The following is a 12830-nucleotide window of genomic DNA, read 5'->3' as shown; positions in this document are numbered from 1 at the left end:
CTATATATATATATATATATGGTAAACACGAGCAATGCTCTCAAAAGTGACTCGTAAGACATCCTAATTTTGAAAGTCTACAAATATTTTTATCCATGATTTATAATGTTACATCAGATATGATTTGCTGAACTGAGCTTCAGATGTAATTTTTGTGTTTGTTTCATTTTAATGTTATATCACTCTATTTGTAATTATCGCAAATTTATCACAAGGCAGGTTTACTCGAGGTGGTCTGGCTGTTATAAACTCGTTATCGGCTATCGGTAGATAGTTGCTGTTATCACCTTATGATAATGAACTTTGTTTTATTCGCATGTACTGAAATTTCAGTGTTGAACTTCCGTTTCAGTATCATAATAAATAAATGTGAACCGGAATAAAAAGAAATCAGCGAGATCCCCCTGTTAAAAATTGTTTTAAGTGTTTGTAAGGGGATTTAAAGACGCAACCTAGTTTTCTTGTCGCCAAATTATGGGGCGTTTATTTTCGTTTTTGTCATTTGTGATTGCAGCTTCATGTTTATCATCAATTATTTACGGATTACAAGAATCTTCAGGTAATACTACGTGTTAAGCAAAATTGTCATGTCTCCTGTTTCAGACTCGAATCCCATTGAAGATTTTTAAATACATTTACGCTCATTTGTAATGAAACGCTACCCTATTATTCATTTTAAATGATTTATTTAGTTCATTAAGCAATTTGTTGAAAGCTAAAACTGTGTTGAAAAAGTGGTTATACATCTATTTTCACATTTTGAATTTTTTTTGCTTTTTTATCTATAATTATGGGTGCACTTTATACAGTAAAAAAGCCTAAAATTGCACGTTCTTATGTCTTGAAACAATTATGTTATATCTAGTTGTGAAACACTCCTTTATTTGAGATTTTATCTATATACACAAGTAGTTTTTGTGTGTTCATATCTAAATATTACATGTTTCTAGCATAAGTATCTTATTAAATGAGATGTTAATCTCAAAATTTGTAAAAGTAAACAGTGAAACTCGCATTGAGACTAGATTATATGATTAAATTTTGAATAATTCTTCTACACCATAATACACAATTTTATATGATTATTATTTTAATCTTAAAAATAATATTTTAATCTTAGAAATCACTTGAATGAAGAATAACAAAAAAGATAAAAGAATAACGAATTAGAACAAATCACTATTTTCACTGATCAGCTACTTTCACGAACGTAACGGTTTACCATTTACTTTTAAATTTCAATTCTCATGAAGAAACCATCACTGTCAATGAAGGTGATAACCTGTATGTGGCATGTAATTTAACTGGTCCACAGATAACATGGACGACACCAAACGGTGAATTATTGGGTAGACAGTTAAATTTAACAAACGTCACAAGGGAGTTCCTAGGGTTATACTTTTGCTTTAATTTGAACACTAACAAAACTGAACCTGAAGAAGACAATGACGAACTAAGCTCTGTGATAACAAACTTTTTTTACCTTGATGTTTTATGTAAGTACATTGTGTTTGCTGTTTTGAAACATTTACTTTTAATTCTAGACACTTTCATATATATATTTTTTAAAAGAACTTTTTTTTTATTTTTAAAATATACTTAAGAGCAAGCTTAACATAAATTGCTTGGTTCAGCCTTCGGTTGGTTAACCGCTAAAATCAAAACGAAAACTAAAAATTCGAGTGGCGGCATGGCAGAGTGGTTCACGCCTCGGACTGGTAATTTAATGATCGTTAGCCTTATGGGTTCAAACCCCGTCAGGGGCAAGTCGTTGTTCCCTTGAGCAAGAAACTTAACACTCATTGCTCAGTACTGGTTGGTTCCAGGAACGGATTCGAAACTATGCTCCTTCAGCTTATAGTTTCCTACACAACCGAACTAAAATAGATTTTGTATAAACCAAAACTAAGAATTACAAATAAAAATGTAAATAAAAGGGAACAAAGTGTTGCCATGCAGTTATGCTTTTATTGTGTTTCTAACTATAATGAAAAAAATAAATACACAGGGGTATAAATGTTTATTTCTCCTTTAGATCCAGCAAAGATAACATTTGTAGACGTCGTTCAAACAACAGTTCAGCCAAACGGTACTTACAAGATGCATGTTGGAATTGAGGGCAATCCTGCTCCTCTTACTACATTTACGTCGTTATCTGATAGTAAAGTATGGTTCAATCAAACGGAGGAGGGAAACTTCACAATCAATATTGCAAAAATGAACTGCACTAACGCTGGACGCTATATTCTTACATGTGAAAATAGTATTGGGGAGGATTCCAGAACGGAGGACATTTATGTAGCATGTGAGAAACAATTTTATTTCACAATAAGATATATTCATTGTACCACGGATTAATTAATAATCAAGCACCTTCATACCGATCGGAATAATCGGCTTTTATTATGACGGACTAAAAGGCTCGAGAAGTTGCTGTCGCCCTTTCACAAAATCTGATTTCATTCCATAAAGGGGCGCCGCGCTTCGGCGCGGACGCCAAAAAGACGAAATTGTTTGACGTTAGCACAATATGAAATAATGTAAAATGTAACTGATTAGCACAATGGTACGTGCATGAGAGTCTAAAACCCATATGCATCTTATCAAACCACCTGTGAAAAATAAGTTGGTCTTATTTTTATATTACATTTGCAAGGTTATGGGATTTAGGATAGAAAAAGTTTGATTAATTGTTTTTCTTAGTGTCTTATTTTCTAGGCTACTTAATATGGATTGATACTTTTATCCAATTGTACATTATTTAAATTAATGTTATACTTTTGGGCCAATGATCAGTTACATATTTGATTAATCGTCCGTCTGTTTTACCAGATATTCATTTTTAAATGTTGTAAAAAATATGATCTCTCCGATTTTGAAAGGGTTCCAATCAACATGTATGAGATACTCCTGTTCCATAATAAGGTATAACAAAAATTCTGGCAAACTCGGATTTCACGATGCAAATGTTCTTTACGATTTATTTATTTATTGAAGGTTTGCACATATATCTTTTGGCTCTATATATTATCCTTGTCCAAGACCGAGGGATATAGATTTGACATTGTTCGTCTGAATGTACATCCGTTCATTATTGCATTTACAGATACTTAAATAGCTTTGCGAAGTTTCAGTCAAATGACTTATGTCATTCGACAGGGGATATGAATTCAACGTGGCTGCTTGTTTAATGCAATTTAAAACTTTATTTGTCAGCATAATGCATTATGTCATTTGTAAAAAGCTGATGGGAAATCAATCTCAATGTCGCAGTACGACATACATGTTATTTTTTACGGGCGACCGAATATTTTGATAACCCAAAACAAATTGTAATAATTTGATAAATAAATAAACAAATACATAAATAAACAAATAAATAAATAAATAAATAAATCGTTGCTTTAATAGTCAGGTATTATGCTATCTATTGTTTTCCAAATAAGAAACGGATATGGATTTCACTCTCAGACCGCATTCCTTTCTGCATTCACATTTGAATATTCCTGATGTCTTTTCAGTGTCTATGAACATTTCGTTTATATTTTCAGGTGTACCAGATCCTGTGACTAAAATACAAGCAAATGGTATCACTACTAGCGAGGCAAGAATAGATTTTACCACTGGCAATGCTTTCAATACTGAGCAATTCTTCTACATTATGAGAATAATGGACGGTCAGTTACAAGGTATTGTAAAAACATAACGCTAATGTTAAATAAAAATAACACAATTGAATATACAGTTCTGTCATGATATTTTTATACATGTACCGATATAACAACGTGAACATTTCAAATATTTCTTATCATAAAATAATTATGGTCCAAGCGGGATCCTGGGAGAGGAATAGAAAAAACTCAGGGAAATATAAATATGTCCACGCCACTTTAACAACACTAAATTAAAGCATGGGTTCCACACAGCATCTATAGCTTAATAGTTTTCGAAACAGCTATTACTTAAATGTATGATAGTTTTGGGACCTTTCTGTTGAAAATGTGTCGAGTTAAATCGTTTACATATACACGCACAGTACATTAACATGATTGCAGGTATTAGTTACCCGCACTCCAGAGCATGTCCATTAATTGGCTTATTTTGTCTGGGTTTTCTTATTGTGACGACAGAGAAAGGGAAAGCAAAAGAAATATCATATTCAGATGCTCGTTCATTGGTTACTTTTTTCTTGGGTTTCATATTGTGACAACAGGGAACGTGTTTTTATGTTTGGCTATGATACAAAAGAGAAAGAACATCAATCACTCGCAATCTGATTAATACTCGGGGGCTATGCCCCCTCGTACAAGTCAGATAGCCTCGTGTTTCGATGCTTTTTCTATAACTTAACCTTATTCATAAGGTTTTACAATATTGTTTCTTTTTCATCCTAACAGCAAATTCATTCTTCCCCTCATAAGCAGTGAGATTTTTTTTTTCACAATATATCACTTTGGCAACACATACAAGCCAATCATGATCGATTTTTAGTAATTCAACTTGTTGAAGAATACCATCACAGAATGTGCCTTTGCACTTTAGATTTGCACGTGAATGTAACGGACATACGAGATGACAGTGGTGGGAAGCCATTCTTTGTGACGATTAAGAATCTCAATCAGTCAACATTGTACAATATAACTATTATATCGGGAAATAGATGGGGAAATTCAACAGCGCCATCAAGCTTTGTCAATTTCGAAACATATGGTACGAAAATGTCATTAAAACTACTAATGAAATAGAAATACTTAAAGCACGTCAACATAAGGTAGAAATTTATATATATCTATATTTGGTTTGTTAAAACATGCGTTAAGCGGTTAAAGGTTGGAGTTTCGTTAAACACTTAAAACATTTTGCATGCAATAGCATTAAATATTTTACTAATTATGACTTATACTTAAGTAGTTTCAATGTTTCTTTAACATTTGAAGAATCATCGGATGAAGGGGAGTTATCATTGTCTTACAGGAAAACCAGAACCGGACCCAAACTTTGTTGTAAACAAAACCTTTAAACCACGACTCGGCGAGTCTGTGTCCCTAATTATTCATTCTCGGGGCAAACCACCACCTTCTTACACGTGGTTACATAACGGAAAATTGATAAACAGCACTGATGACAACGATACCAGCATAGTTGACCTTGAGGCAATCGTTGTTGACAACTTTGGGATATACAATCTCACTATGAACAATATCTATGGAACGTACACTGTAGATTATGAAGTACTGGCAGACGGTAATTGTTTGATTACAATGTTTGCTATAAAATCTATAGTTTAAAAATGTTTACATGATTGCAATGTACACTTATAAAATGATGGAGATATACGCGTTTGAATGTTCAATACACAATAAAATAAAGATGAGTAGATATTTGCAATAATTGTCGATACTTAAATTTACAAAATAATATTTCATTTGTTTTACATTCATTTTCGTTGGGGATAGTGAAAATTTATCTGTTCTAGTCAGTGTATTAAGGTTTTTAAGCATTTGAGTCTACCTAGCTATAAGTATCACTTTTTCCAATTCTCAATGACAATTCTTTATTATATATATGGTTAACTTTATGCTTTTATTGTCCTTATTTATCTTAATTTCCATTTCCAGGACCCCCAGAACCGGTTTCTGATGTATTTGTTTCAGATATAAACTTAACCTGTGCTCATGTTCATTTTACAACTGGATATAATTACAACAGTACTCAAACTTTTATTATAAATGAGTATATTGATGGACATTTCAAACGTAAGAAATCATTTATAATTATCTAAATCTCGTTTTATTTCATTTATAGAATTGTTGTTATATTCTTTTGTAAAATTCTAATTTAACAACAAATATTAAATACATGTAAAATGTATAGGCCCCATGTTATATTTATAGTAAAATATTAAAGTATTAAAAGTGTGACAAAGATAAACATTAGCTCTGACAGCAGGGATCCTTTTTTTACCACGGAATTATTTTTGAAAAAATACTTTGCTTACAAATGATTCTATATATTCTTTTGTGAAGGTCTTGACGGTCCTCTGATTATCGAAATTTCATACAAAAGTGCTCAAAGAATAATTAATGATATTTCCTGAATTGAATTCGTGACATTAATATTCAATGTATAATAAAATGTCCCTATAATTTTATATAAATTGTATCATGCTATTTTTAGAACTGAAGATGTGCAAGGACATGACAGCAGGAAATGGAGGCGATCCTTTTACATGCGAGCTGTGTGATCTGTTTGAAGATACACTGTATAACATAACTGTTGTAGCAAACAACAGTCGTGGTGAATCTGAACACAATCCGAAATCTGTCAAATTTTCAACATACGGTAAACATGAATTACATCATCATTTTAACATTGGTTCATAGACATATCTAAAAGGAAAATAAAAATAAAATGAACATTCAGTTAAATCTAAACAGGTATGTTGTATGAAACATATATACGTGTACCCCGGCCATGTTGTTTAGAATTTAGTGTGCGACTTTTGTTTTGACTGTTGACTATATTGACTTTACGTTTATCCACAAACACTATATAACTCAAATATATCAATGTGGAGAGTTTGACGCCTGATTTTTGAACATATGCTACATTTACTGCAATGCAAGAAATGTTACGATTACTGAACGCAATTCCGTTACTGAAGTGTCATAATTAAGCTGCACATGGATCGACTTATTGCTACATAACTAAAGGAAGTCTAACACAAATGTTTAAAATACTATATTAAGATTTTTATTTTCATTTAGGAAAACCTAAACCAGACCCGGACCATCCAAGTAATACAACGTTTAAACCACGCTTAGGAAACACTGTAACATTAAGCATTCATGTCATTAGTTATCCTCCTCCAAGCTTTGCCTGGGTTCATAACAACAAACATATCAACAGTATTGACACAAACCGAAGTAGTGCCGTAGAGTTGAAGAATTTTGAAGTAAAAGATTTTGGAGAATATTTACTTAATGTTTCAAACGAAGTAGGATCATTTCTCAGAATGTTCGAGATATTGGCGGATGGTAAGAAATACTTCTGACATTACAAGATTTCATTATTTTCAAAGTCTTAGTAATAAATGTGTAAGGTATTAAATGTTTTAAACTGACGATATTACGAAGGTTTTCAAAACGTCGGAGAAGTATTAAGACCTTTTCAAAGAATGGTTTAAGGTCGTTTTAAAATAACACGAGCGTATGTTATTAAAATATTCAAATGAATATTTTGTTGTCATATATTTCAATAAATGTAATTAAAAATAGTAGCTGAAGAAATCACATATGAAACACAAAACAATAATATATTGTACTATGAAAAGTAAGTATCTCTTTATATAGGAAATGTATCAAAGTTCTTAAATTATTTGGCACTTTTTAAGATCCAATTGTGTTTTTAAATAGGCGTGTATTTGTATATGTTTCTTTATTTGTATAAGGTCCACCTGATCCTGTTGCCAATCTCAGCATATCAACGGTGACCGTTTCATCTGCCATCTTAAGTTTCGTTACTGGATATGATTACAATAAGACGCAAACCTTTGTTGTGATGCGATATCTTAAAGGAAAAACTACAGGTAAAAATAAATACATTGTCATTAATATGAAAATGGTTTGAATAAGCTTAGACAGCCGCTACTTTTACCGTCATATTAAGTTTTTAATACACAACTGATATTGAGACAAAGGGTTTGTTTATGAAATTTTTGAATTCTAAGTGCACAAAAAAATAATAGCAAACGTAGAAATTACATATTGATAAAATAAGTTACTCAAATTAGAAAGGTTTCACAATATCAGAAAAGCTTTATTTTTCAAAAGACCTTTTATAATAAAATGTTTACTAATTGCTTATAATCTCTGTTTACTACAAGTCATTATTTGTTAGAAAATAGAAAACTTTATGTCTGTTTTGACAATGCCAATATACCTGAATCGTTGAAAATGGTTTGTTCTGTTGAAACTTCAACAATTTAAAGGTTGAAATTAATATAAACTTAATATAGGAATCACCTTTGAATGCTGGTCAATATATCGGAATTATAACTTTAACATATTTTTATAGAACTTGTCAGTGTAAACGACACTCAAGGCGATCCTGGACAAAAGAAATTCAGTATTGCTCTGCACAATTTGACAATGAACACAGAATACAATTTAACAATTGTAGCAAAGAACCGTAATGGCAGCTCTCGACCGTCTGAAAATTGTGCATCATTTATGACAGAAGGTAACTGTTATTGTAAAACTTTTAAGTGTATTACTGATTTATCCGTGAAAATTATATTTGATAATTTCACAGTGAAAATTATCAAAATATAATTTCATACTTTTCAATAAAGAGACTACTTTTCAAAGATTTATCCCTGGTGGTTACATGTTGTTTTTTTTTGCTTAGAAAATCAAGGCAGTTTAGAGATAAGCAAACTAAACCTGAACTTGATAAATAACTTTTCAAATAAATTTCAAAAGTAATAAAGAAGATAAAACTTACCTCAATTCATTAAAATTACCAGTCACCAAATATCGTCTCTATTTTTTTTCATTTTAACAGTCTAGAAAATACACATCCTTCCACATGCACATGCTACGCCACTTTTGTGAATACTGCTTTTAAAGCTTACTCGATGAAATAAAATTTCATCTTACACCAAAAAATTCTTTCATATGATATGGTTCTTTTTAAGTTTTAAATCAATCGTCAAAAACAGGAGATCAGAGTAAACGATAATTTGAAATTATTTATAACTAATGAATTGCAATCTCGAAACTTCAAACATAGTTATTGTATTAATTTTTTTCTTTGCACATGCATAAGAACAGTAATTTATCTTAATGATGTAAAAGTGTATATTGTCTAGTCCTACACATCATGAAGCTCTTCCATGTATCCCTCAAGTGTCTTCATTGAATAGGCATTTCTCTCCAGATGCTTCTCATAGATTAACGTTCATATATCTCAAAAATTTATTTTAAGGTGTCCCTGAGCCTGACCCAAATGTTCCAGTTAATAACACGAACGCTCCACGTCTTGGCCAGAACACATTATTTAAAGTATATGCTATTGGAAACCCTCTACCGAAGTTTGCATGGTGGCACAACAATTCACCTGTCAAACATACAGATCACGATAATTTTACAGAATTAGAAATAAAAAATGTCACTGAAGACGACTATGGAAACTACATTTTAAATATGCAGAACACGATTGGGAGTAAAAATTATACATTCACGATCAAAGCAGACGGTAAGTACTGTAACTATTGTTGAAATATAAAAACAAAAGATTGTAACGTTACTTTAAAAAATGATGAATGTCCATAACGATTTCGTAAATTGTCATCAGTCTTGAGTTAAAGATTTTACACAAATTATTTGTTTTAACCTAGTTTTTATTTTTCATTGTTAGTATCGACAGAAATTTTGTAAATGTTGAATGGATTGCATGTCTTAGAATTTTGTTTGGATAATTACAAAGGTCCTCCAGACAGCGTTACTCAACTGTCGTGTACAGATGTTGTTGCTGACTCTGTGGAACTACACTGGGAAGCTGGTTTTGACTATGGAAGTTCGCAAACCTTTCAAGTACAGGGGTCTGTTAATAATAAAGCTTTACAGAGTAAGTGATGATATTTGATTATAAGATTTATTTGCAATAATCATATGCTTATATCATGTGTAGTTTTTTGAAAAAAAAAATATTTGACTAACGTTAGGTGTTGCCGTAGCTTTTCATAAGATTGTGAAGTCTTAAGTAAAATATTTGTAATTTCTTTATGACTACTAGTACTATTTTTATTTTAAATGTAAAGGACCTAGCTAGAACTATTTGATTCTATCTGATAGTATAGATGATGCATGCATCTATGTTGAAAAGAAATATTTATTACGCTCGTTTTAAATCAAGATAAAGATATATTTTGTTATTATTTTGCATGTTGACTTTACTTTGAATCAAAGATAACTTTAAGAATATCATTTAATGAAACTTCATTGAATTCCTCATTCAGATGTAAAGGAAATAAAAGACTCTACAGATGGTAAAGGGGGTAGTTCTCATTTTAAGTTAGAAAATTTAGAGAGTTCATCTCAGTACGTAATCACTTTAACTGCAAAAAATGCAAGAGGTGAAGCGAAAAAATCTAATGAGGTATCATTCACTACACAAGGTGAGTTTTATCTAATTTATTTGTAATATCAGAATAAACGATTCATGTATTTTTATGTGTATCATGTAATTCATGCATGTGTGTTTTCAATAATCTAAGTGTAATTAAACTTTCATAACCTTGTTTTTGATATGGAATCATTATTTTCTAAAAAAAGCATTATATTTTTCCTATTGTTGGAGTACAATACATTATATAAAATAAAGTTATAACAAAAATTTAGGCCATTTTTCAACACTTTCATATAATGTAATCTTCATTATTGTTTCTTGTGCTTGAAACATGTAATATATCTGAGCGTCAATATTTCGTGTCAACATGTTTATTCTTACATAAAAATTGCATTGGTGGAGGAGAAAAGGCATAAACGTATACGTATACTTAAACGCGAACACGCGCCGAATTGTTTTTATATAACTGTAAAATTGCATCGTGCAAGCAAGTTAAATACTTGATGGAACCGGTCTCATAATCAGAAAAAAAGATACCTATTAAATCAATAATAAATCCCTCGCTCTGCGTTTTTGTTTATAAACATCTGCAAAAGCCTTCGGACAAATAAAAGCTCTCGCCCTGTGCTTTTTCGGTTTAAAAAAAAGCCTCCATTCGCATATTATGTAAATGGGAACAAAATGTATTTAAACATCATTTTTAAATGTAGTATTTTTATTTGTACAAAAATAACTACATTTTAATATTGCTATTTTGAAATTCATCAAAAAAGGTTAAATTAAAAGTCTTTTGAGGAGTTTGCCTTTTGCGTGACTTTCCTAAATTTGTATTTTTCAATGATTCAAAAAAGGGGATTTGTTTCCTCATGAATTTCCCCTGTTTTTAGATTTCAAAAATGGAAAGTAATTTTACAACAATAGTTTGAAAATAAATCATTCTTTCCGATGAAATAGATTTAAGGAATTGTAAATACATAGTATGTCCAAAATCGTGTTAAAAAAATTTGGCTTTTGAATTGTTTAAATTTTTTGGGTTTTGCTGCAAAAAAGGGGTTTTACAAAACAGGTATTTTTTAGCCCGGGGGGGGGGTTGTGTTTATTATTGCCCTCATCTTTGTGGTCAGGCGATTTTGCAAGCAGAACCCTGAAGCTCCGTGTAAGTTTAAACAGTACATACTCGATGTTCAATATATTCCTTGGTTATCCGTAAAAGACAATAAACTATAATGAATTAAGGCATCGATATGTTGCCAGATAAATCAGGCTATAACCAATACATACCAGTAGCGGCAAATGGTGTGCTTGTCTACTAATGCTCATCTGTTAATTTGTTGAAGGGGTTGAATCATTATTTGAAATTTGCTTTTACTGTCTATACAATAGAAAAAGCAACCACACGTTGATGATACCGTGTTTATGTCTTTAAAGCACTATTTGTTTATGATTTAAAATTGTTTTACTTTTGTCATTTTAATTGTGAATGTATGTATAGAAGATAAAGAAATTCCAAATATATGATTAAAAAGTTTAAAAAGAATGATTTTTAAATATGTATGAATAGGTATAACTTGTTGACAAAGGAAAATACAGGGAAAACACTAAATTCGTTTAATAGTTATATGGTTTAAGTTTAAACTTTTGTTAAAAGCAGACACATGTGAAAGATGTTACCTAGCAATGCGTTGTAAATGTGTATTTGATTAAGAATGTGTTCTTAATGTAGCCCTTACGTTTGCAGACAGGGCGCTGAATGATGAAGAAGAAATTACACCACAGCCACATTCATACAGATATGATGATGCTGCAAATCCAAATAACTAATAGAATATTTCTTCTGCTATTTTAATAACATTCACAATAGATATATATTATGCTGCAATATGAAAATAATCAAAAAGATATGTTCCTTATGCGAAGTTTGTGAGAGACTTTGGTTTAGCCTTCTGTTTTAATTAGCATGTATGAACGAGTTATATAATGTGATATAATATGCAACAGCACATACATGTATCAGAGCTTTTGTTGTATAAAGATAGGATGATGAACACTTAAATGTTTCTACTATTTTTATGAATTATATATTTGTCTGAATTTTTTTCTATTTTTTACATTGACAATGTGTGATTCTGAAAAAAGCTTATAAACATATTATATTACGTAAAAATTAATGCGGTGGTTTAGTGATTAATTTATCACCGTGTAATTCTTTATTATATTAATGTTGCATTCTTTGTACATTGTATTTGTACTCTTTAAACGCATTCCAACAAATTGTAAATACTCAAACTTTTAGCTTGTTATTTTTACATATTTGCTAATGAAAATTATAACTCTCCCTTCCCATTATTTCTATACAAAATGATAAGTAATTAAAAGCTACTTATACGACTTCATTTGTGCATTATATTTTTCGTATAATTTATTTATTCTAATGATGCATTCTTCCACAAAAATCCCCCCCAATAAAACATATATTCTTTTTTTTTGCATAGAAGACAGGATTATCTACTGTTTACACCGGTGCTAGAAAACCCTTTCTTACACTCCCATGTAAGACAAGTCATGTGTTTTATATTACGTCATTTCCACGCGCCTTTTATGAATTAATTGCGTTCTAAGGATGACGTCATTGTGTCGGTATGAATGAAGTTGTAAATTTATACGCTACTAAAAGAAAAAAATGCTAACTGAAAATATTA

The 12830-nt window shown here is 30.8% G+C and overlaps 1 protein-coding gene and 1 long non-coding RNA gene across 2 annotated transcripts; both read left to right on the top strand.

Moving 5' to 3' along the window:
* Positions 1–265: 265 nt before the first annotated feature.
* Positions 266–10206, top strand: LOC132737054 (hemicentin-1-like). The gene is made up of 14 exons (XM_060724286.1): positions 266–559; positions 1254–1496; positions 2036–2305; positions 3552–3689; positions 4543–4710; positions 4975–5244; positions 5619–5756; positions 6178–6342; positions 6768–7037; positions 7451–7588; positions 8077–8241; positions 8989–9258; positions 9490–9630; positions 10022–10206. The coding sequence occupies exons 1-14, from the start codon at positions 475–477 to the stop codon at positions 10204–10206; spliced, it is 2646 nt and encodes an 881-aa protein (XP_060580269.1). The 5' UTR covers positions 266–474.
* A 1007-nt stretch (positions 10207–11213) lies between these two features.
* Positions 11214–12519, top strand: LOC132737048 (uncharacterized). The gene is made up of 2 exons (XR_009626673.1): positions 11214–11287; positions 11870–12519. It is a non-coding gene; the product is annotated as an uncharacterized LOC132737048 (long non-coding RNA).
* Positions 12520–12830: the final 311 nt, after the last annotated feature.

This window comes from Ruditapes philippinarum, unplaced genomic scaffold (genome assembly GCF_026571515.1).
Source record: "Ruditapes philippinarum isolate M1 unplaced genomic scaffold, ASM2657151v2 ctg1475_1_1_1_1, whole genome shotgun sequence".
NCBI lineage: Eukaryota > Metazoa > Mollusca > Bivalvia > Venerida > Veneridae > Ruditapes > Ruditapes philippinarum.
This window is presented reverse-complemented; position numbering and strand designations above follow the sequence as displayed.